This window comes from Crocodylus siamensis, chromosome 1, assembly GCF_052110815.1.
Source record: "Crocodylus siamensis isolate JL-2025a chromosome 1, ASM5211081v1, whole genome shotgun sequence".
Lineage (NCBI taxonomy): Eukaryota > Metazoa > Chordata > Crocodylia > Crocodylidae > Crocodylus > Crocodylus siamensis.
The window spans coordinates 197774807-197799814 of NC_143395.1; the positions used below are offsets into that span (position 1 = coordinate 197774807).

At 43.5% G+C, this 25008-nt stretch overlaps 1 protein-coding gene across 1 annotated transcript in view; it reads right to left on the minus strand.

Annotated features, from left to right (window-relative positions):
• The window catches only part of CFAP61 (cilia and flagella associated protein 61), a 212687-nt gene that overhangs the window by 186437 nt on the left and 1242 nt on the right, over positions 1–25008 (minus strand). The window contains exons 2-6 of the mRNA XM_090051987.1: positions 17231–17381; positions 16021–16171; positions 14875–14951; positions 11724–11791; positions 8488–8614 (exon numbers count right to left, since the gene is read on the minus strand). Of these exons, the coding sequence (XP_089908113.1) occupies positions 8488–8614; positions 11724–11791; positions 14875–14951; positions 16021–16171; positions 17231–17373 (566 nt within the window). The 5' untranslated portion in view covers positions 17374–17381. The remainder of the gene's footprint in view (positions 1–8487; positions 8615–11723; positions 11792–14874; positions 14952–16020; positions 16172–17230; positions 17382–25008) is intronic.

Here is a 25008-nt window from a genome sequence, read left to right on the forward strand (position 1 = left end):
GCCTTTTAAGGCTGTGGGCCAGAATGACACAGTCACAGTTCAGGTCAGAGAAGGTCAGGCACTAGGACCTAGCCACCACTGCTACTCTTCCTCAAGGGGAGAGCAACTGCTGCCCAAGACCCTCACTGCCAAATATTGCCAAAATCCCATTTCTGGGGGCTGGATCAAATGGCTCTGTAAGCCAAATTTGGATCACAGGTTGTCAGTAGCCAACCGTTGTTTTAGAGGTTTACAGGTCATTTGGTGCATAGAGTCTCATTTTAAAAGATGAAAATACAAAGAAAGCTACAAGTATTTACATGGTATATAATATTAAAATCCAAACTTAAGCTTTTACAAAATCTTAGCTTTTAATCAGAAGCAACACCACAAGGAGAATGTAATGCTTCCAAGCATAGTTGGAATGTGCAATGAGAGGATTAAATACCTATTGTTTTACTGTTTTTAAATATGCTGATCACCATAACATTTGGGCTTGTGACACAGTGTCTCTAGCATCACCCTACCCTTCATAAGCAGGACAAATTTTACCATCCAAACAGCCTGGTTCAGCAACAAACAATCCATGACCAAAAGTGCATTTTGCACAATCTCTTAACAATGAGAAAAGTCAGGCTATGGTACATGGCCCGAGAAGGAACAAGTACAGGTACTCCTCACTTAACGTTGTCCTGGTTAAAGTTGTTTCATTATTACGTCACCATCTATTAGAGAACATACTCATTTAAAGTCACACAATGTTCGGTTATAACTATGTTTGGCTGCTGCCTGCCAGTAAGTAACTACTGTGACATACTTGGATTCGCTTAACATTGTTTTGCTTAAAGTCACATTTTTGAAGAATGTAACTATGACGTTAAGCAAGGAGTAGTTGTAATAAGGTTAGTGACCGCCCCTGCCTTACTGAAAACACCCTACCTCCAATCCCCATCAACAGGCTCCTGCCATATGCTAAAGAAAACCTCAGCCATCACAAAGGGTGCACAGGGTGAAAGATGGTCCCTGCAAGAGCCAAAAACTAAGTAAATAGAGCTTTAGACTTTAGAACCAGCATGACTGACTGCCCTAAAAGGAAAAGTGTATCCAGGAAGTTCACTGAGTGGGTGGGTGAAAAGCTCATACCAATAATTCTTAACCAGGGTACTGTGGAACCCTGCAGTCCTTTGTAGGGTAGTCAAAAAACAAATGAAAGCTAATAGCTGGCATTTTCTGAGGGCTGAACTGAACCACTGGCTTACATCATCCTTCTGAACAAAAGTGAGCTATCAAATTGTGCACCTTCTAAAGTTTCCAGGTTATCTTTAAAAATATCAGGGGACTGCATACTAAAGAATATAGCGATGCAGCTATAAAGAACAACTTCTTAACTAATCATAGATTTAAACAGCAGCAAAAAATTAAAAGTAGAATGACCAACAATCAGTGTTGCCAGGTGTACAATAATTATCATATTTGTACAATAATTTCAACCCTTCTACAATATATTATCAATAATAGTAAAAATGTTCAAAATGTACGATAATTTGAGGCAGCTAATTGATGCAGCACATGCAAAAACCCAAGTCACACTCAGGGAGTCTTAACCAACTTTTGGGTTTCCTGTCAACACTTCTTTATGACTACATGCCTCAAAATAAAGAAATACTTCAACTTTGATGACGCAGTTCTCACTCACTCATTGAAAATGTACAGCAAGAAATATAAAGTAAATAAGATGTATTTGCATACTTATTTGCAATTGTATGTGCATGTTTTCCCAGTATACAATAGTTTTTCAGCAAATATGATAATTTTGAGCTCCCAATACAATCATTTCATATTTAAGACCTGGCAACGCTGCCCATAGCTGCTATCTAGGAATCCAAAGGTGCTATAAGTCTATTGGTTTCTCACAATTCACTTTTTTTTGCAAAAAGTACATATCTGTCACCATGATGCCATCATGCACACCTCTGGAGGAACAGAGATAAAATAAGAAAGGACTGGCATAGCTACAATTACTCCTGTTTATCGGTACATTTCCTTTTATAAAAAACAAAACCAGGACAGGTATGGCCATCATAAAGCAAAGCAAGTGGTATTTTCTTGCAAGGTCTCTTAATGACCTCTAGTGGTCAAGTATCTAACACATTTCTTTTAACTTCCTTCAAGGGCTCATGTAGTGCTGAAGCACATCTGAAAATATTCCATAACACAGTAAATGCTTTTTTGGAGAATTTTTAAAAGCTTAGAACCGTATAAAATTAAGTCTTAAACCTCTTGATTGTTACTGAAGCATTAATTGGGGGCAACATTTTTGTAAACAACACTTTAAACCACTATAAAATATCACTACATGTTGTGCTTCTGACATTGTTCTATAATTCATGAATTTCAGAATATTCTGATACAGTATAACAACAGCTTCCTTTAAGAGCTGTATTGAGCCTGTTTTGTTGAACAGGCTCAAAATTCAAAATTGGCGTATTTTTAAAAACAGTGGTTTACAAAAATAAAACAAAGATAAACATAAAAAGGGTTCACTGTCTTACTAAAATATATTAACCAATCAGGGTGATGTTTTTTCACAAAAGTTATAAATTTAAGCCTTGTCTATCCTATACCTTCTGCCTGTTACGTATTTTTTAGGTTTCAGTCTAGCCAGGGCAAGTGTGCTACGAACTGTACTAAACACAGAGTAAGAATATACTTAAGTCTGTTTTCTTTCTTCTTTTCCCAAAAAAGGACAGTTATGCTTCTCTGCGACGCTAGCAATTGTGAAGGTCCACTTTGCTGAAAATGTTCACAATCGCTGTATCATTTAATCTGAAAGGGTTTAAGTGTTTTGGTTTTACATCTCATGACTGTCCCTTGGCTGAAAATCCAATAAAAGCAGGCATTAATCTAAATATGTATTAGTTTTGTCACCTTTATTGAGATTTAATTTGATGCATTAATTTTTCCCTTTTCGCTATGCCCCAGAGCTCTACTGAATCAAATATTAATAGAATAGTCTCTCTTCTTTTTCAGTTCCCAGCTAATAAGGGCTATCCAGCTATGAAAGATCTTAAAGATGTATGTTCTCTGAACGTCACATTATTAATTGAGGGACCTAAAAGGATTGCTAATGGCTCCTCAAGACAGACACATTCAATGTGATTAGTAACCCTATCCCAATAATCTTGTGCCTTTGAGCAATCCCACAAAATGTGCCTAAAGCTCCCTATATTACTCTCTCCTTACCACCATTATCCTCCAGTTGCTGCATAATTTTTCTAAGCCTTTCTAGAATATGTTTCTATTGAATATCTTAAAACAGTTTTTCTTGAAATGGTACATACTAGAGGAGATTTGTTTTCATAACCATTCCTCAATGACAATTTTTCCATTAACACCTTTTCCCCAACTTTTAAGGAAACTAGCCTTCTTTGTTATGCTTCTATTGAATATGCATATACAGTAAACAGTTCAACGATGGAACCCTTACAACTACAGTTCTTATAACAGCCAATTTGAATATAGGGCCTGATTCCCATTTCACTAAGGCGCCTCAGTTCCATTCTTGGAATTTAAAGGGGCCTTAAATTAATTGTAAGCTGGCCTCAAAATTCCATTCATTAATGTTATGATAAATATAGTCTGTATTTATAAATTCTGATATAATGGCAGACTGGAACACAATCTGTAAGTAGGATTTAAGTTCTGAAGAGATGATTTGTACTGGCCCAATGCACAAGAATAAAATTACCTATCTCCAGATGCATCTAAACGTGCACTTTACTGTGCAGTAGACTAATTTACTGTGCAGTAAAGCATCACCATTTACTTGTGCAGCACAATTAGGGCACAGCAGATTAATTTACTCTGGCATAGGACAGTTCCATCAGACACAGGTACTATCCAACAGCGGAATAAATGACTGTGCTTAAACACATGTGTAGAGATGGTGATGCCAAGATTAGTTCACTGTGGCTCAAATTGCTCCGGAGTTTATTCAGTCACATTAATTGCACAGGTAGACATGCCCTCCTTGTTACATATGCATTTTTACTTTGCTCATTCTTTCATGATCATCTGTACGCTCAATTTGAAGGCTCCCTTCTTGCTCTTCTATGAACAACTGGTCAATACGACCATCCGGATCTACAGATTCAGTATCCCATCACAACCACTTCTACACCAAGCTCTACTGTGATAACCTCATCTAGGTCAGGAAAATGGGGCCTTTTGGAGGTGGAAATGTTTTGTTAGGGATAGCTATCAGTTTAGAGTGAGTATGAGTTCTGTGTGCCTTGATTTCTGATAGAAGCTTCTTCAGATCACTTTTTATAAGAGGAGGGGGTAGCTGCTTGCAAGACACGGTCCTGCAGGATGTAAAGGCAAATGCTCCTATGCTGTAGAACTTCTATTTCATTCTGCATTATGTTTCTAAGAACTAGATTATTTTTATTTTGACTTGTTGCTAATCACCAGATTCTTTCAGATGGCTGTCAAATTTAGATGACAAGCTTGGGAGCCCAAAAGCGATGGACTCTTTAGCTACTTGCCCAGAACAGAAGTACAAGCTGCTATCAGCGACCTACATTTCTCAGGCTTCAATTTTCCCAACCCTTCCTGCAATTTTTAGGACAGGTAGAAACTCAACTGGAATTAACTGGATCTCTGAATAAATATAATGTGCTACAAACGGCTAGGGATTCATATGTAAGCTCTAACTAAATTGAAGTCCTTCATAAGCAGAACATGGTTTTGCCTTTATTCTGAGGCAGCATGTATTGGTGGAGTTGTCTAGTGAGGTCTGCTTCTACTAAGACTTCATTACAGTTTGATATTGTATGTTTATTAGTATGCTGAAATGACATTATTATTCCCTCTTAAGCATAATGTTGTGTGGAGTCACTCTCTGGGTTGTGGGTCTCATTCCTGCAAACTTATGTTAAGATGGGTTGCTGCACCAGTGCAAAGCCTTTTGGCAGTCACTGGGGTTTTGCATGAGCATAATCATTTCTCAGCATGCTACATACTGCAGAACTGCCACCAAGTTTACTTCTACAACTACCAATTTTTTTAAAGGGACCATGGCTTTTTTGTGTGTAAATCTTATTCCAGTAACATAAACAACCTCCAGTAAATACAGATTTGTGATGTATTGTACACAGCGGTAAAGTAAACACAAGTACAAATGAGGGTGATTAGGTCTAGTGGCAAGGTACAGGCAAGGGACTTCAATATGAAAGCTCACTGCTTTGTGTTCTGGGACACGACAGCTTTATTTCACGTTTTAAAGGTCAGATGAAGAATAACTTCAATAAATAGGGGTTAAGCAAAGGATCAATTTACAGCATATATTTTTTCCTGTGGGTAAGGGAAAGAGGGAACAGAGATTACTCTAATCTCATATCATTGACCCAGAACATGTTGCTAGGCAGGTGGCTGGGGACTGCGTCAAAACCCTTTCATAGATAAGTCTCTAAAGAGTTTCCACTGAATGTTACTATGGCTGCTAGCAAAATACAAAGGTAAATACAGACAAAATGGGAAGGCAAGGCATCTGTAGTAAACATAATTCAGCTTACTTGAAGAATCTATCACTAGTCTATGCTAAACTAGAAATTTAAAAGAACGAAAAGTTATATTATTTAAAAGGGGTAAGCAGTTTTTTTTAATTAGCTTTCTGGTCTGGTTTTCATTAGAATCAGCCATTCCATTATTACGTAATATATATTATTTAAAAAACAAACCCTCAGGTAAAGTGACATCTCTTCAGTGTAATAATGAAACAGCTTTCTTGACATTTCCAGGCACATAAAAAAAATGTTATTTCCCAACATGCAATTTTTGAGAGGTTCCAATAGGAAGAACATGCTTCAGGTTAAATAAAAGACAAACAGTGTAGTCAGAAAAAACCTTTTAGGGCTCTGGAGCGAGGTAATATCCCCCCTGCATCATGGATTGATGGTGGGAAGTAAAAAGGAAGTTAAAAAAAAAGATAGTGCAGATTAATTTCACATTCATGTGATTTCATAATATCAGAATTTGCCACATATATCAATTATGTCTTTATTGCAATAGAAGTTACTTGAAGAGAAATGCTTGCTGTAGTCACCCAGGAAAGAAACACTGGAACAGCACTCCCTAGGGCATAAATATATAAAATTATTATTAAAAGGTATTTTTCCTATCTGCAAGTTAAAAGAATACTGATTTTCCTCTTTAAAAATAATAATTGGCATGAAAAACCTGGTATTTTTCTGCAATTAGAAACACCTGCAGGCACTTTGTAAATCATTCTTTTTGTTTACAAATAACAAAAACAACTATGCTTACAAATTATTATAGGAAATAATACAATCTGAGACAAAGAACAAGGATATAATCCTGTAGAGATACCCAAGATGCTGCAAGGCAGTCAAATCCAAGCCCTCAAGGCAAGTTAAAAGCCTTAGGCCTTATCTTCACAGTGCTCAACAACCTGAGTCCAGGCCTTATAAAGGTCTACCTAAAACTCTGGAAAGATAACCAGAGTCTGCAACTTTGCCCCCCTAGTACAATGAAACCCTTTTCAATATGGACAAAGCTCCTCTGGGCAGACGATGGAAGAGGCCAGTCTGACAGGAGGGAAGGACTTACCCAGGGAGTTGCATCACTACCAACCTTACCACCTTCCACTCCAAGTGCTTTTGACACTTTGCATCCAACATTAATACACAGCAACATGTATATTCAAGAAAACACCCCAAAAAACAAAACAACACTTCAGACTGAATCTTCCTCCCCCAGCAGGGATGAAAGACAAAATGTAACAGATATTAGCTATGTCGTTTAATGCACTAATGCCAGGAGGGCTCAACCCCTGACCTGTGAGCCAGATCCAGTGCTGTGTCATCCAGCCTGCAGGGCTTCCCACAGATTTGTCGGGAGCCCCACAGACCATGGCCCTGCGTGTTAAGCTGGGCACACAGGGCAGCATGGGACCCAATCCCAGTGCACCGGGGCTAGGCTGGAGCAGCATGGAGCCCAAGAACCTGATCCCATCCAGGCAGCAGTGATACATCTCTCAATCCTGGCAGGTAGGAGCAGTGCTGGTCCCCAGGGCCTGATCCTAGCAGATGGAAGAGGCACAGGGTCACAGGACCTGTTGGGGTGGTGCAGGGCTCGAATGGCCTGGCTGGTCCATGGGCTGGATTACATGGTCCGCAAGACCAAAACTGTGAGCATTACTGCATTAGTGGAAAGGGCTCAGATACTAGGTGACAGATATAGTAAAAGAATATACATAGAAAGGAATAACATTCAAATGTGTCCAAAACTCTGCATTTTCAATGAGCCAGAGCAGTGGTTCTCAAACATTTCTTTTTGCAGATCACTTGAAAATTGCTGAGGGTCTCAGCAGATCACTTAATAAACTATTTTTTGTTCTACAAATCGAAGCACACAACTCATATTTTACTATCAGTAGTCTTACCTTACAAGTACAGATCGTCTCAATTGTTCCGCAACCTTTCTGTGGACCACCTGAATGAAGCTCACGGACTACTGGTGGTCTGTGGACCACAGTTTGAGAACCTCTGAGCTAGAGGACTTAGACCATCAAGCAGTTCAACACTGCACTGGTTTTCTAATTATCCTATTATTGCTTTTATTCCACTAGCGCTTGAAAGTTAAAACCAAGCCTGAGGCCTAATTGCACTGGGTATTCTTCAAGAACTTAGTAAGAGACAGTCTCCGATCATACTGCTTACTATCCAAATAAATAAGACAGACAAAGGGGAGAAAAAATAGTGCTATTATCATCCCTTTCTTTTCTTTCATTCTTGCTGCAGCATGGAGAATGTCTGCTCAGTGAAAAAGCAGGCACAGAGGGAATTAATTTGTTAAGGGGGTGACCAGTGGGCTTGGACTCAGAGCACATATCACAAGAATGTGTAGGAAAGCAGGAGCAGGCTTACTAAGCAGTTTGAAAGACTGCTAAATCAAAGACCTCCTTATCCATCTCTAGAAAGCGTTTCTTTTAGAGCAAAGTCTGTCATTCAGGTTTTGTTCAACTGGTCAGAATTTGGTCTTATAAAAGAAAACAGCAACTAAACAGGAATGGACTCTAAAATATACAGGACTGTGTTTAAGACAAACACATATAGTGATAAGAGAAACAGCAAAAACTGGAAAGGTTTTGTACTACTGCCATAAAAAAATCCTAGTTAGAGCTCACCAAAATGTATATACTATCAAGAAATCTATACCACTATAGAAAAAATATATACCACTTTTTGTGTGAAAAAGTAAAATAAAAAAGAACAGTTATAAGTCAATGACTTTTATCATCAAGAAAAAGTATGCCATTTGGCTTAGGATTGAAACAGTTTTCCATAAAGCATGTGAATACTTATTAAGTCTGTGAATTGAAAAATAAGGATGGCATATAAGCATAAAAATTGAATAAATAAATAAATGAGGATTCATTAAATTGATCCAGACAATCACACAAGCCAAGAAAATATGTTCTATTACCTTGCGTTGCGAATATACAGCAGGGGACCATACTGGTGCCTATGGCATACAAGCAAAGTGAAGTCCATGTCAAGTGTTGAATCTGGAACACTCACCATCTCCTCAAAAATGGTTGCCAAACCTGAGCCTAAGAATGAAAACTTCTTGTTACAAACTTTTCCTGCCTAGGGCAGGAGGGCTGGACCTGATGATCTTGTGAGGTCCCTTCCAGCTGTTAACAATGTATGAAAAACTATTAAGGAATTTCAGTAAGACACCACTTAAACTGCCAGCAGAACTGATTGAGTTAAATGAAGTTTCAAGATTAAGTTTATCATACAGCACCAAGACCCATGAAGACAGACTATTACATTGGATAAGGGTCATAATAAAAACATAAATGGTGTCTTAGGATAGGTACTTCTACATGCCTATTGTTATAAATACCACAAGGTACATTAATAACGATCAAAACATAGAAAAATAGAGCTGAAAAGAATATCAGGAGATTATCTAATCCAACCTCCTTCTCAAGGCAGGATCATTCCTTACTAAACCATCCCAGTCAAACATTTGTTTAACTTGCTCTGAAAATATTTCCTAAAAAAAAAATCATGGCAGGTAAGAGATGGGATGTGGAAGGGCCCTGGGAAGGAGCAGGGAATGGGCAGACCCCTATCAGTCTTACAATATCTATAGCATTCCGCATTTTCAGTTTTTATTTAAAAAAAAATTTGGGAATTTTTCAGGGTTTATCTTCCAAACATAAAAATTGGGTTCAAATCAGGATAAAAGGAAGGAAAAAAAATTGGTTTAAATCAGGGAAAATAATTATATGTCCCTGCGGTGGTAACGGAGGAAGGCTGGGACTAGGAAAAGGGTGGGATGCAGCCCATTGGCCACTCCTGGGCCTGAAGCAGGGAGCAAAGTGGAGGGAACTGTCAGTGGGTGTGGGATGTGGGGGGCATGCAGCTCTTGCTGTTACGCACACCCTGGGAGGGCGGCAGGCTGGGGAGCTGCGCCAGGCTCTTCCCGTGGGGCACGTGGCCCCAGATCTGCGCTTGGGACAATTGTCCGGCGCAGCCCCCCCAGCCCACTGCCCTCCCAGTGTGCAAGAGTCATGTCCCCCACGCCCTGCACCCACTTACAGTTTCCTCCGAAGCTGGTGTTGGCCGTTCCCGGGGCCACTGCCACAGGGGCTGGGGTTAGTGGAAATAAGCAGAGTCCCAGGGGACACAGGGCACTGCACAGCTTGTCCCTGCTCACCCCAGCCCCTGCTGCAGTGGTCCTGGGAGTGGCCGACACCAGCTGGCTGCAGCTGGTGGGCTGCGCCAGGCCTCAAACCCCCTGAGGTTCCGATTGTCCCTACTCACCCCAGCCCCTGGGCTGCACCATGCTGTGGTGCAGGCAGCTTGCGTTGGCCACTCCTGGGGCTCCTGCAGCAAGGGCTGCGGTGAGCGGGGACAAGCTGCGCCATGTCCCATGCCCTCCAGGGCTCTGCTTGTTCCCACTCACCCCAGTCCCTGCTGCTTCAGCCCCAGGAACAGCCAACGCCACCTGCCTGCACCATAGCATGGGGCAGCCCAGGGGCTGGTGGGAGTGGCATGTGGCCACATGTGGAGGCGGGAGACACCAACCCCAATCCCAACCCTGGCATCAGCACCTCCCACCCCACCTGGGGTCAGAATCGGGAGTCCCACATCCCTGGGCAGTGGCTCCAGACCTGTGGGACCATGCAGAACAGCCATGTGTAGTGCCCACCACAAGGACCAGGGCTGGAGTCTCCCACCTGCCCCCCTCCCCAGTAGGGCTTACAGGTCCCAGCACCTGGGGCAGGGCTGCAGCTGGAGCCGCCAGGCTGCAGCTGGGACCTGCCCACCCCAGAAGCGATTCCCATGGCCCCTCCTGCCCCACCTGAGGTCAGAGCCAGGAGCCCTGCACCCCCAGGTAGCAGCTCCAGCCATCTTTCCAAGGTCCCCATACAGTTGCTGCCACCCCTTGCTGGAAACCTGTGCATCAGGCAACCACCACTTTTAGTTTACCAGCACCCCCAGCCATTCCCAACTTAAGCCAGATGTGGCAGGGTACTGTTGGTGCCTGCTACTTTAAGGGCTGAGCCAAACAGCCAGCAGGTGCTTGATTGCAGCAGCCATTTTGAGACACTGGCGGCCTATATAAACAAAGCAGTTTACTGCTGGCAGCCAGGCATGAAAGACTGTGTGGCTGAGCTGCTGTATAAAAACATTGACAGGTAGGAGCAGAAGGCTCTTGGTCCTGGGCATGACCTGAAACTCTACCCTGCTGGGAGTGGGTGGCCCAGTGGCATGGGAGCCTCCAGGAAAATATCAGACCAGTTACTACCCCAGTGGAAGGCGGGCTGGGGTGCCTCAATAAGCCCTAGTCCCTACATCACTGTGAATAGCAGTTAGGGCATAGCTATAGCCACCTGAGCCCTGACTGGGGAGGGAAGCCCTGTAGACCCAGTGAACGAGGCGGAAGATGTGGAGCCCCAGTGAGGAGGAAACCGGAGTTTGTCTAGAGTTGCCCGGGAGGGGCCAGGGCAAGGCTGGCCCTGGTCACCTGACCACGAACCTGGTGAGGGTTGCAGGAGAGGCCCAAAAGATGGTACATCTGCCACCCAAGGTGTATGCTAGATAAAGCCTATGGCTGAAGGGGCCTGCTCCAAGAAGGAGAAAGGTGGTATAAGTTGCTGATGCATGAAAGAGACCCTGTGAGAGGGGGTAGAGTGTGAGAGGCCCTAGTGAGAGGAGGGTGGTATGAATGCATATATGTCTGAGGCCTGACAATGCGGGCTAAGCTTGGTCTGGCTATAGGCTGGGAGCATTGTCACCTGGGTGCCATCTGTGAGGCTTGGGCTGCGGTATAGGGGAGGAACGGAGCCACAGATAGCACGCCTGGCATTGGGGCAAAAATGGGGAGCCTCCCACCTAATTAGAACCAATTAAGAAACAACAAGGCATGGCAGGAGAGTGAGGCAGGTGGTTGGTCCAGAAACAGGTGGGCGAGCCAATGGCAGACCAGCTCTGAGACAGCCCCCTGTTACACCAGGTAACAGGGATTTTACTGTACCTGAAAAATTGAGTGAACATAAAAACGGGTGTAAATCAGTAAAAACGGAATAATTTCAATTAAAAAATTATCTGTGAAAATTAGTAAAAACTGAAAATGCAGAATATTAAATATCTAAGACTACATTGGTTATTTCAGGAGTAAGGTAGTATAAAACAAATTCTTACCCAATTCCTCCTGACTTGGTATGAAGAGGAGTATAAAGTGCAATTCTGGTACTGCATTAAACACTGTCCTAAACAAACAATATAATTTTATTCAGTCTCAGACACTACATGTCAAATACAGCAGCAAGTTTCTTGAGATACAAATGTTATTTCCTAGTATTTCCATCTTACTTCATAAATCCACATGGCTCAAAAGTTAAAACTTTTTGTCTGTCACAGATAGGATGATACCAAGAATTAAGGCAATTTCTACTGCTGCCTTCCCTCCCCTCCCCCATCAACTGCTGTGTTTAATATCTTAATCTGGTGGTTTTCAACCCTTTTTTTTATTTGTGGACTCCTTTGGAAATTTCAAATAGAGGTGCAGAGCCCTTTGAATTGTAGGTGTGTGTATTCTCATACTTTAGATTGATCATAATCATCTTCTGCATACCCCTTAGGCATAGTCTGCAGACCCCCAGGAGTCCACAGACCACAGGTTGAAAATCACTGTCCTAATCCTTTTATTTTGTAAAGCTTCCTTTTTATATTAGTTCCCCAGTGATGGAGAACTTAAAGATGCCAGATCTCTGCTGGCAGATCTCTGACCTGGCATCTGGATGAGATGGCCTGACATTATAAAAGCTACTGTACAACTAATAACCGCACTGGCTGCCATTTATTTTTTGTATGCAGGGACACCTTGAACTGAACCACATAACTTGAGTAATATTTGTTTGTGCATCAGTCTAGCACACTGATGCACTGCATTATTTGTACATTATAGTCTGAAGTTCCTCTACTGTATAATCTGTAACTAATAATAATTTCAAAAGGTTGCCTGCAGACACTATTTTTCAGAAATATCTACAGCTTTTCAGGCTTTCTGCTCAACTCAACAATCCCACTCCAAAAAGAAAAAATTAATACCAATTATGGTTTTAAAGAAGTTTATATGAAGAAGAATAGCAAATGATGTAGCAAGAGATTATACTGTTATGGAAATATATTCAGAACTTTAAGGGTGCGTCCTCACAAGCAGGCATGTGCACTTGCAGCAGATCAAGCAGCAGCAGCACAAATTTGTGCTGGACATTTGTGCCTCAGCACACATGCCTGAACATGAACTTTGGCATGGTGCAAATTGTGTGACTTGGGGCAAACTGACCCTGCCCAGCTTCTCCTGGATCTTCAGCCAAGGGGAGCTAGAGGCTGGGGCCTGCAACTGTGCTGGCCCTACCATTATAAAATGCTGCTCTGGGGAGCAACTCGGGGCTACACTGAGGCCCGGCCAGCTGGTATCTATAAGTACTAGCCCCTTGTGTTGGCTGGACCACCAAAGCAGCCCTAATCTAGAGTGGCCCCTGCACCCTCTAACCACTGCAGCAGTCTGGCAATGGGGGCTGCTGCCTGGCTGTGACCTGCTGCCACCTGCAACAACATCCACCCCCGTGGACCTGTGGACCCATGGCTGCATGCCTGCTAGACCTGGATGAGGACTGCATGGCTGCCTGGGCTGTGGTATGGGCACTACACCAGAACTGCCTGCACCTCTGCGCTAGCTGCCAATGGGCTAGGACTGCACAGTTGGCCTTCATGCAGCGCTGCTGTCATGTCTTCTGGTACCTACAGTCTGCCATGTGGGCAGCTATCACCCAGAAGATGTGCTTATTGTGGTGGCCCACTTTGAATTGTCGAAGCACATCCTCCTGGCCCCAAATGGCCAGGAGGTCAGCCACCTTATCTGCCCTCCAGTTGTCCGCCCAGTGCTGGCCATAGGCAGGCTCCTCTGCCCAGGTCCCAACACTTGCCTCACCAGCAGGGATCCCGGTGTTCCCTGTTTAAAAATTGCAAATTGCAAATTCTCTGATAACCCTCCGGCTCCAAATTCTCTCAGAAAAATACCCAAAACCTGTGTTTTTCCATGATTAAAATGAGAGAGAGACCAGCTGGGCAATGGATATATTTACAATTTTAAAGCAATTTGGAAGCCTACCAGTGCCTCTATCATGGTAATAAGATAAATTCTAAAATTGCGGTGTCTCAAACTGCTTTGAGATGCCACAACAGACATGTACTCACTCATGTGGACACAGCATAAGAGTCTGCTTCTGAAATCCAGAACATGCACCACATCAGTATAGAGCTCTCATGTCTCCAGCCAACATTCTTCAGAGGTTGAGTTCATTTTTTCCTAGTATTTACTATCAGCACTTCTAATTCCAGTTTCTGCTAAGAGATAAATTAGCAGAAACTGGATGTGGGGGAAGTGGGCACACTAGAAGGGAGGAATAGGCTGCAATCAGATCTAGACAGGTTACAGTTGTGGGCGGATGAGAACAGGATGGGTTTCAACACTGACAAGTGCAAGATGATGCACCTGGGAAGGAAGAACCGGCAGCATATCTACAGGTTGGGGAACTCCCTTCTCGTCAGTGCAGAGGTAGAAAAAGATCTTGGAGTCATCATTGATGCCAAAATGAACATGGGCCGACAGTGTGGGGATGCGGTTAGGAAGGCCAACCGTACCTTGTCATGCATCCACAGATGCATCTCAAGCAGGTTCAAGGAGGTGATCCTCCCCTTCTATGCAACACGGGTCAGGCCGCAGCTGGAGTACTGTGTCTAGTTCTGGGCACTGCACTTCAGGAGGACTGTGGACAACATGGAGAGGGTCCAGAGGAGGGCCACTCTCATGATCGGGGGCCAGCAGGGCAGGCCCTACAAGGAGAGGCTAAGGGACCTGAACCTGTTCAGTCTCCACAAGAGAAGGCTGAGAGGGGATCTAGTGGCTGTTTACAAACTAGTCAGAGGGGACCAGTGGGCATTGGGGGAGTCCCTGTTCCCCCGAGTCACTCCTGGTAGTGCTAGAAATAACGGTCACAAGCTGGCAGATGGTAGATTCAGATTAGACATCAGGAGGTGCTACTTCACTGTCAAGGCGGCTAGGAGCTGGAACCAACTTCCAAGAGAAGTGGTGCTGGCTCCTACCCTGGGGGTCTTTAAGAGGAGGCTAGATGAACACCTCGCCGGGGTCGTTTGACCCCAGTACTTTTTCCTGCCAAGGCAGGAGGTTGGACTTGATGATCTGCTCAGGTCCCTTCCAACCCTACCAATTATGAAACTATGAAATCACACATGCTTCACAATGCTTGGTTACATGTCAACTCACCTGATAATTTCTTGACAACATCCAACTGCATATTCCTCTTTTGCCACAAACAAATGCATAAACAATGTATTCAGAGGCTATAATACAAACAGATACATATTTTTAAATTAATTAAAATCTTAATGTACACTTTTAGTCCCCAGTACTTTTTACACACACTCACAGGGAGCTGTTCTACACACATGAGTAACCTTTTGATTTTAATGGGGTCAAGTTACTCATGCATAAGTAGTTGCAGGATCAAACTCTAACTGTCAGGTCTTGACAGTAAATTAAAAACAACAGCAGCAGCAGCAGTGTCCCTACAGCTTTGACTCAGATCCTATTCCCGCTCCTAGATGTCTTTGCCTACACGGCTGTTTAGTCGAGAACTACATATTTTGCCTCAGGAAAGGAGTGCTTTTGTATCTTCCCTCATCTCAAATGGGCAGCCTACTGAGCATCATACCTCAAATATCCAGGACATAGGCTTAAGACTAAAAAAAATACTTATAAGAATAAATTTTAGATTCTGTGTATGCTTTTACTTTTTGAGGCTTTAGGGTTGATATTTTTAGCTTTTTTCAACCCATGCAATTACTAGAAACATACCATTAGAAACACATGAAAGCAGAGATTCTTATACAACCACTTGACTCCAAGAGGGGAGACTTCAGAAAAAAACCACCAAATATCATCAAACCCATATTAAAATTATGGGTGAAATGTGAAATGATACCATGTCTTGGAAACCTCTAGGACAAGTGACAGCATTATAAAATGTAGTAAAACTTTCCATTGTAGAGAACATTTAGGACTCTGTGTGATTTGCTTTCAATGTGTCAGCTGTTTTTTTGATTAAAAACCTTTTAGTGCAGTCAAAAAAACAAAGAAGTGACTTGGAAAATAAAATAAATTTGCAGTATCAGGGAGTTCATTTTCTATAAGAATTCTTCCCCTAATCCCAAGAGAAAAAGGAAATATGTAATATATAACAAGTACAGTAACTCTTTAATATCAATTGTAATCCAATTGCTTTGCCCCTTGAATTGTACTAAAATTGAAGATACATAACATTCAAAAGAAAAAACAAAAGTTAAACTGAAGTCCCTTAAGTTTTACCTTTAAAAAAAAGAAAAAAGGGGAAAAAAAGGGTCATTTACTTACCGTGCATTTGCTGTTATTGTAATTTTGATGTAAGAATGGTTCCCAATCAGCCTGATCAACAATATTCCAGTTTGGGTAGTCGAAAAATGCAGCATGGGCGAGAACTTTATTGTTCTCATTACTGAGCGTCACAGCAAGATTTGCCTTTTCCCTGTGGAGCACATTTTAATTTGCAGAAATTAAAGAAAACATAAGATGATCCAGGAAGTAATTATAGACACATTATTTTCAGGGTTACAAGTTATTTGCACTTTACTTTCAGAGTTGCATCTGACATTATGAAGCAGTCACCCCATCAGTGTAATTGCTCACTGTACAAACCATTTAATCTTCCATATATATTCACAGAGAGATTAATAATTACATTTGCATTGGTGGCCAGTAATTTGGGAGCCTCTGTTTTGAATATTGAACCCTGGTCAGTCTAGACCCAATTGTCCAGAGGTACATCACCTACTGAATTCAAGTGGAGTTGCATGAGTACTCAACCCACTGGAAAAAGTCAAACCCAAGGGATCTCAAGTTGGACAAAGAAACTGAGATGTCCTACATTTGTGCTTGTTTCTGCAGATTCTGGCAATAAAATTGTCTGAATTGTTCCTGTATGTTAAAACGACTGCTGTTCTTACTTGCACAACTAACACAGAATTCATTTATGTTGCAAAGTGCTTTACAATACCTAGATTAGTTGCATTCTGTTTTATCCAAGAGTGACAGTGGAAAGGAAAAAAGAAGGGTCATGTTCTGGCTCTGTCAAAGCCTCTAATCTTGTCATTTCTATCTGAAACTCTCTCTAATTGACAAAAGGCCTCAATCATGCAAATCAAGAAGCAGTTAGATTATCTGGTTTAATGAATAACCATCAAGCTTATTTCTTAAGGAAGCTATATTTACATATATCTATATATCTATATAGTTAATAAATATGGTAAGAAAGGTCTGTCTGTCTGTCCCTCTCTCTCATAAATGTAAATATGAGAGAGAGAGAAATCCTTCTCACTATATTCATTAACTTAAATAGAGCCACACGTGACTCAAGTGAACATGAGTGATGAAAAACAGGGGAAAGCATGTTTTTCACTTTTTGATATGTTTTCTTCAGTGATGTTATGCTACACTGTCAACCCAGATAAGGTTTAGGTAGAGCATAGGTTCTGGACATCTCTTTTTAGGAATCACTGCATTATATTCTTAAAACATTGTTACTTACAAAAGATAAACAACATTAATCCTTCCAAAACAAATTTCTGTAGAATAGTTGACAAGGCTGACAATACCAGGAATGTCATTTGACTCGGTTCTTCTGGCACAAACCACTTCTGTAGTTCCTGTTGCAGAAGTTATTACAGCCATTTTATGCACTGTAGCAAAAAGAAAACATTGCTATTATTCTCAAGTGGATGGCGTCTGCAGTGATTTCAGCCTTAAATTTGGTTACTTGAGATGGGACTTTCAAATTGATGGGGGACTGAAGAAAAATCAATAGGATTGGAGTACCTAGTTCCCACAGGCCCCTTTAATAATATCTTTTAAACTACCTGTTGTAAAATGATTACTATCTAAAATGTCATTATATGTCCAGGGGATGTTTTTAATGACTACAGTCTACTCTTGCTTTTATTTATTTATGTGTTGGTGTTTGCATAATGCTCATCACTAGTGTCTATTTCAAACTATTCGTCCAAAAGCCAGCTTTCTCAATCAATAAAGATATTTGAACTTCAGAAAGGAAAAACTTTATAGATAGAGCTGTAATCCCTAATCCAACTGTCCATTTGCAATTCCACATGTGAAGTGTTTGTATAGTCTCTCCTTGGCTGACTTGTTCCTTAGTACACCTAACAAGTTCATAATATATAATATGACATGCACATTACATATCAGCTAGGGTGGCCATCGAGGTACCTCAAGAACAGACAGTTGCATTTAGCGCAACTGTCCCCACCACCATGAACACTGTATGCCTCTCTGGGGGGCACAGTGAGCTCCTGCAGGCAGTGGCAGCTGTGTCAGTGGCGGGGGCACGTCAACAGTGAGTGGGGAGCTCCCATACACAGCCAAAGCAGTGTCACCAGGAGGGGTGGGCCAAGCAGGGAGTTCCCACAGGCAGCTGCGATAGTGTTGGCGGGGGTGCCAAGCTTTGAAAAATAGAGAACATAAAAGCGTCCAGTTTCACATCAATAGAGGACAGAGCACCAGAAAAACGGAATGTCCTTGATTCAAAACCGGATGAATGGCCACTCTAATATCAGCCCATCTGTGATTAACTAACACAGAATGATTCATCTTTCCATCAAGTTGCTACTCAAGGTTAAATGTAGATATACTAAGTAGAGTTAAATTGTAAAGAAAAAATAAGTTTCCTCCTGGCAACTACATGGGTGCATCTAAACAGCTACTATGTGTAAGAATGAACTTGCACAGAAAAAAAACATAAAAGGACAGACACACACACCCCATTAGAAGTACATTTCTCACAGAACAAGCACTTTTTCTCTGGCCTCACTATCCTCACACTCAAAGGAAATCTACCTGACACCTTTAAAAGGCGAACTTGGGAACAAAAATTCATAAGCTTGTTAGAAATGGAGTATTGTTAGAAATGCACAGCTTGCATCTTGCACCTGATAAGAAACACTGCCAAGGACTTTTTTCCTTTCCCAGCCTTGCCACAGCTTTTCTTATACTAAATCGCAGACTCTCCCCCAGCTTCTCCCTAGCCTTTCTCATACAGATTACAGAAGCTGGAATTCAACTGACTGTGTCCTTGAAAGGGGGGCGGGTTTGAACTCTTGGTGACCTATAGTAGTCTCTGAGCATGCTTAATTAGCTGATGCATATTTACCTCTCTGCCCTGCATACTTAAGTAGTTAATTATACTATATATGCGATGTATGTAGTGATGTAACCACATGTATGCTTGTATGAAACGGAAGTGAGCTGTAAGAGTTCCCGTTTCTGCACACGTGCCCAGGAGGGAAAAGATAAATACAGCCTGCAAAATTCCTTGGTGGGTTCAGAGTAATCTGAGTTTTTGACTCTGCTCTGACCCTATTTGCAAATACACCTTTTGTGCCATCTAATGAGTGTGTGTCTGTGATTTTGGTGGCCTCCAGAGAAACGAACCGCTTTATGCATCAAGCTGGCAGGATGCTAAAAACCAAGAACTAAACATTAGCATTGGTTTTATGGCACACTATATTTTACCTGAATTTTTTCCACACAAGAAAGGCGATAATGACCCTTCTCCCTTCTGACAGGCCTTGATCTCCTACTATAGTGGTGCTCAACCTTTTGGCCCTGCAGGCTGGATGGGTGGTGCCTGGTTCAACTGCATGCCAGATCCAGCTTGTGGGCCCAATCAGGTGGGCATGGAAGGCCTTGATCAGGCCATGTGGAGGGTGTGGCCAGGCCCCAACACAGCAGTGCAGTGGAAAGGGGGCATGGCCCAGGTCCAATCCAGCAGCATGAGGCTTGGGAATTTGTCTGCGGGGCAGTATTGATTGCCACTGCTCTCCCACTGCCAAACTGTTCAACCTGCGGGGAGCCCTGTGAGCTGGATGCCATGGCTCTGTGGCCTTGATTTGGTTTACAGGCCAGGATATCGGCACCCCTTTTTTTCTTCTGCAAATTGTGTCTGCTACCCCAGGGAATTTCTCTCACCCTATCCTACAGCTGATCTTTACTAGGCTGTGTCTGACTTGTTCTGGTCAGACACGATGAAGAATGCCTTGTATTTGAAAGCTTGTCTAACTATATTCTAACTACATAATTGGTCCAATAAAAGAAATCACCCTAAAAATCTTTGTCTCTTGCATAATTTTTCTGGCCCCTCACAGCTACATCACTCTTACACTACCAAAGAAAAATGTATCATTTAAAGGTATGGACATGAGCAATTCAAATACAATCACTGTTCACAAAAGCTATCAAATATTTGTATACAAACAAAACATAGCATTTTCTATTCAGAAGAGGGGGAGGGGGGAAATGCATGCAGATTAGATGCAGACTAGGGAAAAATAACCTTAAAACCATCCACCCTACATTGTATCTGTTTCCAATATTAATCAGAGACCATGGCCACAGATAACAATTAGACTCCTCCAAACCTTAAGCGGACAACCATATATGCCTGTTAAATTGGCTTAAAGTTGCTGGAATGGTTCAGAAATTTATCTGCAAAATCAAATACTCTTGTGAACCAGTACACTGTGAACCAGGTTAATATTATTACATGTAGACACCAGGTGTTCAGTGACACAAGTCTAGTAGGTCTTCAAGGCATCCTACACTGCAGTACTACTCCTCATCCCAATCCACTACTGCAACTGGTCACACTGATATGTAGCCAGAAATCTACTGCCTCCTTTTTCTTCTTTCATTGGCACTTTTTAACCAGTTGAGCTCCTTTGCATTGCTTGTTCAATAAAAGCTATCTTTTAAACAACTGGCTATGCCTTCACTCTATACTTAAACACAGCCTTTGCTCACCAGCCTCTGATAACTGCAGAGTTCAGTCAAGTGCAGGCTAGTAAACTTTACTCAACTCATATTTAAGAGTGCAGTAAAGTAAAAATGTCCCTAGCCACAGGTGATCCACCCTCTTGGCCCTCCAAAATATGGGTGCAAGCCTCCTCTCCTTCTTCCCTAGCTCATGGCAAGGCATGCTGAGCTGCATGCTCAGTCCTACCCCTTAACATCTAAAACATGCATGCATGTTCTCTTACCATGCTGCTGTGCTTGTTCATGTCTATAAAATTTAACATGAATGAAGGTTTACAAGAGTGGGGCTAAAAATCTGTTACTTCAAGTGTAGGCTGTTTGTGTTATTTTTTGTCAAACAGGTACTGACCGCTGTATATTTTGTACCAGTGGTATCTCAAATCTACAGCACTTCAACATCTAAATTTCATAGATTTCATAGATATCAGGGCTGGAAGGGACCTCGGGAGATCATCGAGTCCAGACCCCTGCCCAAAGGGCAGGAAGTCAGCTGGGGTCATAGGATCCCAGCAAGATAAGCATCCAATTTACTCTTGAAGGTGTTCAATGTAGGCGCTTGAACCACCTCCGCTGGCAGACTGTTCCAGACCTTGGGGGCTCGGACAGTAAAGAAATTCTTCCTTATGTCCAGCCTGAAACAGTCTTGCAGGAGTTTGTGACCGTTCGACCTCGTCATCCCTTGGGGCGCTCTCGTGAACAAACGTTCCCCCAGATCCTGGTGGTCACCCCTGATAAACTTACAAGTGGCCATCAGATCACCCCTGAGCCTACGCTTTTCCAGGCTAAAGAGTCCCATGTCACTCAGCCTATCATCGTAAGATCTGTTTTCCTGACCTCTGATCATGCGCATGGCTCTCCTCTGGACTCTCTCAAGCTTCTCTACATCCTTTTTGAATTGTGGAGCCCAAAACTGGACACAGTACTCCAGCTGCGGCCTCACCAAGGTCGAGTACAAGGGGAGAACGACATCCCGGGATTTGCTCGAGAAGCATCTATGGATGCAAGCCAGCGTTTTGGTCGCTTTATTAGCCGCAGCATCGCATTGCAGGCTTGTGTTCATCTTGTGGTCAATGATGACCCCCAAGTCTCTTTCTTCTGTAGTGCTATGCAACGTAGCGCTGCCGAGCCTATAAGGATGCTACAGGTTTTTCCTCCCAAGGTGGAGAACCTTGCATTTTTTGGTGTTAAACACCATCAGGTTCTCATCTGCCCATTTGCTGAGCTTGTCCAGGTCAGCCTGGATCACCCGCCTATCTTCGGGCGTGGATGCTTTGCCCCAAAGTTTGGTGTCATTGGCGAACTTGGCCAGTCCACTCCTAACTCCAATGTCCACATCATTAATGAAGATGTTGAACAGTATGGGTCCAAGGACAGAGGCTTGAGGGACCCCACTGGTCACAGGGCACCACAATGAGTGACTGCCATCAATTACAACCCTCTGGGTCCGACCACAGAGCCAATTTCCCAGCCAGCGGATTGTGGTGGAGCCAAGGCCACAACTGGCCAGGCTGGCCAAGAGGTGATCATGGGATACCAGATCAAAAGCTTTTTTGAAGTCAAGACAGATGACATCAATCTCTTCTCCCTCGTCCAGGTGATAGGTCACCTGGTCACAGAAGGAAATGAGATTGGTCAAACAAGACCTACCCGCAACAAACCCGTGCTGACTATCCCGTAGGATGTTAGCCTGGGCCAGTCCATCAAGGATGGCCTCCTTAATAAACTTTTCTAAGATCTTCCCCAGGAAAGAAGTCAGGCTAATGGGCCTGTAGTTAGCCGGATCCACTCTCCTCCCCTTCTTGAAGATCGGCACTACATTGGCCTTCTTCCAGTCTTCGGGCACTACACCAGAGCGCCAGGAGTTTTCAAAGATCCGTGTCAGGGGCTGGGCTATGACGCTCGCCAGCTCCTTGAGTACCCTGTGGTGCAGATTGTCAGGGCCAGCTGACTTGAAGGTATCCAGCTTCTCAAGATGTTTCTTCACGAGGTCAGCATTTATGGAGGGTAGGGGATCCCCATCACCCGGATCTCCCTGTCCCATAGCCGGCATGGGCGTCCCATGGGACTGATGAAAGACTGACGCAAAGTACCTATTTAATAGGTTGGCTTTTTCCTGGGCTTCAGTTGCCATTTGCCCCATCTGGTTTAGCAGGGGTCCAACGTTACCCTTGCTTTTCCTCCGGTTCCCCACATATCTGAAAAAGGACTTTTTGTTGTACTTGATGCTTGAAGCTAGTTGGAGTTCAGTTGCAGCCTTGGCTTTCCTGGTTTGGTCCCTGCAGGACCGGACCAGCGCGGAGTAATCCTCCTTGGAGGTGAATCCCGTCCTCCATCCTTTGTAGGCTTTCCTTTTTAGCTGCAGGAGGTCCGCTAGGTCCCTGGAGAGCCAGAAGGGCTGCTGTGCCTTCTTGCTGCCTTTCCTCCGTGTTGGAATAGATTTCGCTTGTGCATTGAGGATGGCTTCCTTGAGAAGCAACCACTCTTCTTGAACTCCCATCTCCCTGGGGTCATGGTCCCTAAGGGCCTGACCGACAAGCCTCCTGAGTGACTGTTGTAGCTGGAACACCAGGGCACATTACGCGTGGCCACCTCTGACCCATAACAACCCATAACAGTTCAGTTGTTACCTGTGTCCATACCTTACAGTAGCTTAGCTACACTTATACCAGCATAGGAGGAGAGAAATGTAGCAACTAAATTCGAACAGCTCCAGTGCATGCTTGAGAGTCACTCCCCTTTTAAATGGTTAAAGTTTCATCTACCTACCTTTTATTTTGGATCAGCACACCTGACTAATACAGACTAGAAAAGGCAGCATCTCATCTTATAATTTCCATACACTTTATAGAGACAGGAGCCCCTACCTCATCCCAACTTCCCAATACCATATTGCATCGTAGATCCCAATCCGACATGCTCATACTTGTGGGAAGGCCCCTATATCCACCCAGTATCCAAGTCACAGTCATGAGTTTTATTGTGCAGAACTGGACCTTACCAACTAAATCAGGGGTAGGCAATGATTTGTGCTGGAGGACCACTTAAGAAGTGGATCATGGCTCCAGCGCATTCTGTTACCACCCTACAATCTCAGCCCTGGCCCCAGCCAACCATCCCGTTCCCAGACACTGCCCGCAGCCCCATGCCATCCACCCAGCATAACATGCCCCGCCTGCAGGGGTCCTTGGCAGGTCTCCATGGAGACGCTGCCTACCTGGCACACCCCTGACAGTGGGTGTGGGGTGGGCATCCTGGGATGCCTAGGCTGGGGCTGGCAGCAGAGGCAGAGATGGAGACATTGACAGCAGCAGCCGGAGCCAAAACGAGTTGCTGCAGGGGCTTCTGGGAAGCTCAGTCCAGCCACCATACCACCCTGCCATCCTGCCCTACCCAGTCCAATGGACTACAGCTCCCAGCATGCTGGAGAGCCACACATGGGGACAGGGTGGCCTGCGCTTTGTGCCTCCACATGCGGGTGGTGAGACTGGTTGCACGTACCACAGCCTGCGCTGCCTCCCATGCCTGCACCGGTGGGGCTGAGGGACCCACCACAGGCCAGGTATAATCACTTGGTGGACCAGATCTAGCCTGTGAACTGTATTTTGCCCACCCCTTATCTAAATCCATGTACATGTTCCCTTCCACCCTTCCTATATCAGGCTAAAAAGCTTTTACCTTGTTTACCTTCCTGGGCAGGACCCCATCTGACCCCAGCACTCTTTCCTGCCCAGGAGCAGGGGGTCAGACTCAATGATCTGCTGAGGTCCCCTCTGACCCTGAAAATCTATGAGACCTAGGGCAGTGGTTCTCATTTTTAGACTTGAAGCACCCCTCATTAGCCTCAAGGCCACTTGAAAAATGCCAACGTTTGGTTCTCACTGATTTTCTGACTATGGAAAAATAACAGGCTAATTTTTCTGTTGCAAAGAACTCAGAAAGACCACAACAGGCCAGAATGCTCTTAACATTAAAGATTTCTATTTTAAATCTCTGGGTTTATGTTGTGAATCATGCTTGTACACTTAACAGTGCTAATATTATGTGGCAAGCTGTGGCACCCCTCAAAGGATCTCTCATGGTACTCTGGCCAAGAATCACTGCACTAGATGGTGTTCCTCCCAGGCCTTTTATCCTCCATATCTTCTCTTCCAGCTGGTCAGAGACCTTGACCCTCCAAATAAAGGCCTCTACCATCACTCATTCACTGTACACATCCTCTAAAGGCCACTAATGTCACATCCCTTATTCACTAACACAGGTTCACATGGACTTGTTTCCCATTACAGGAAGACTAGCAAGAATGCATCTGCAGAACCAATTATGCTCACTTGGGCAAACAAGTGACCGTGTAAGTAAATGTCAGCAGTTACAATGCTCCTGAGGGCAGAGGTGCAACCTCCTTGGATCTGCCTCCAGGCAAGCAGGCAAAGGCAGATTTGCTAATAAGCAAAGGGAAATCCCCACTTCTTACATTCCATAAGA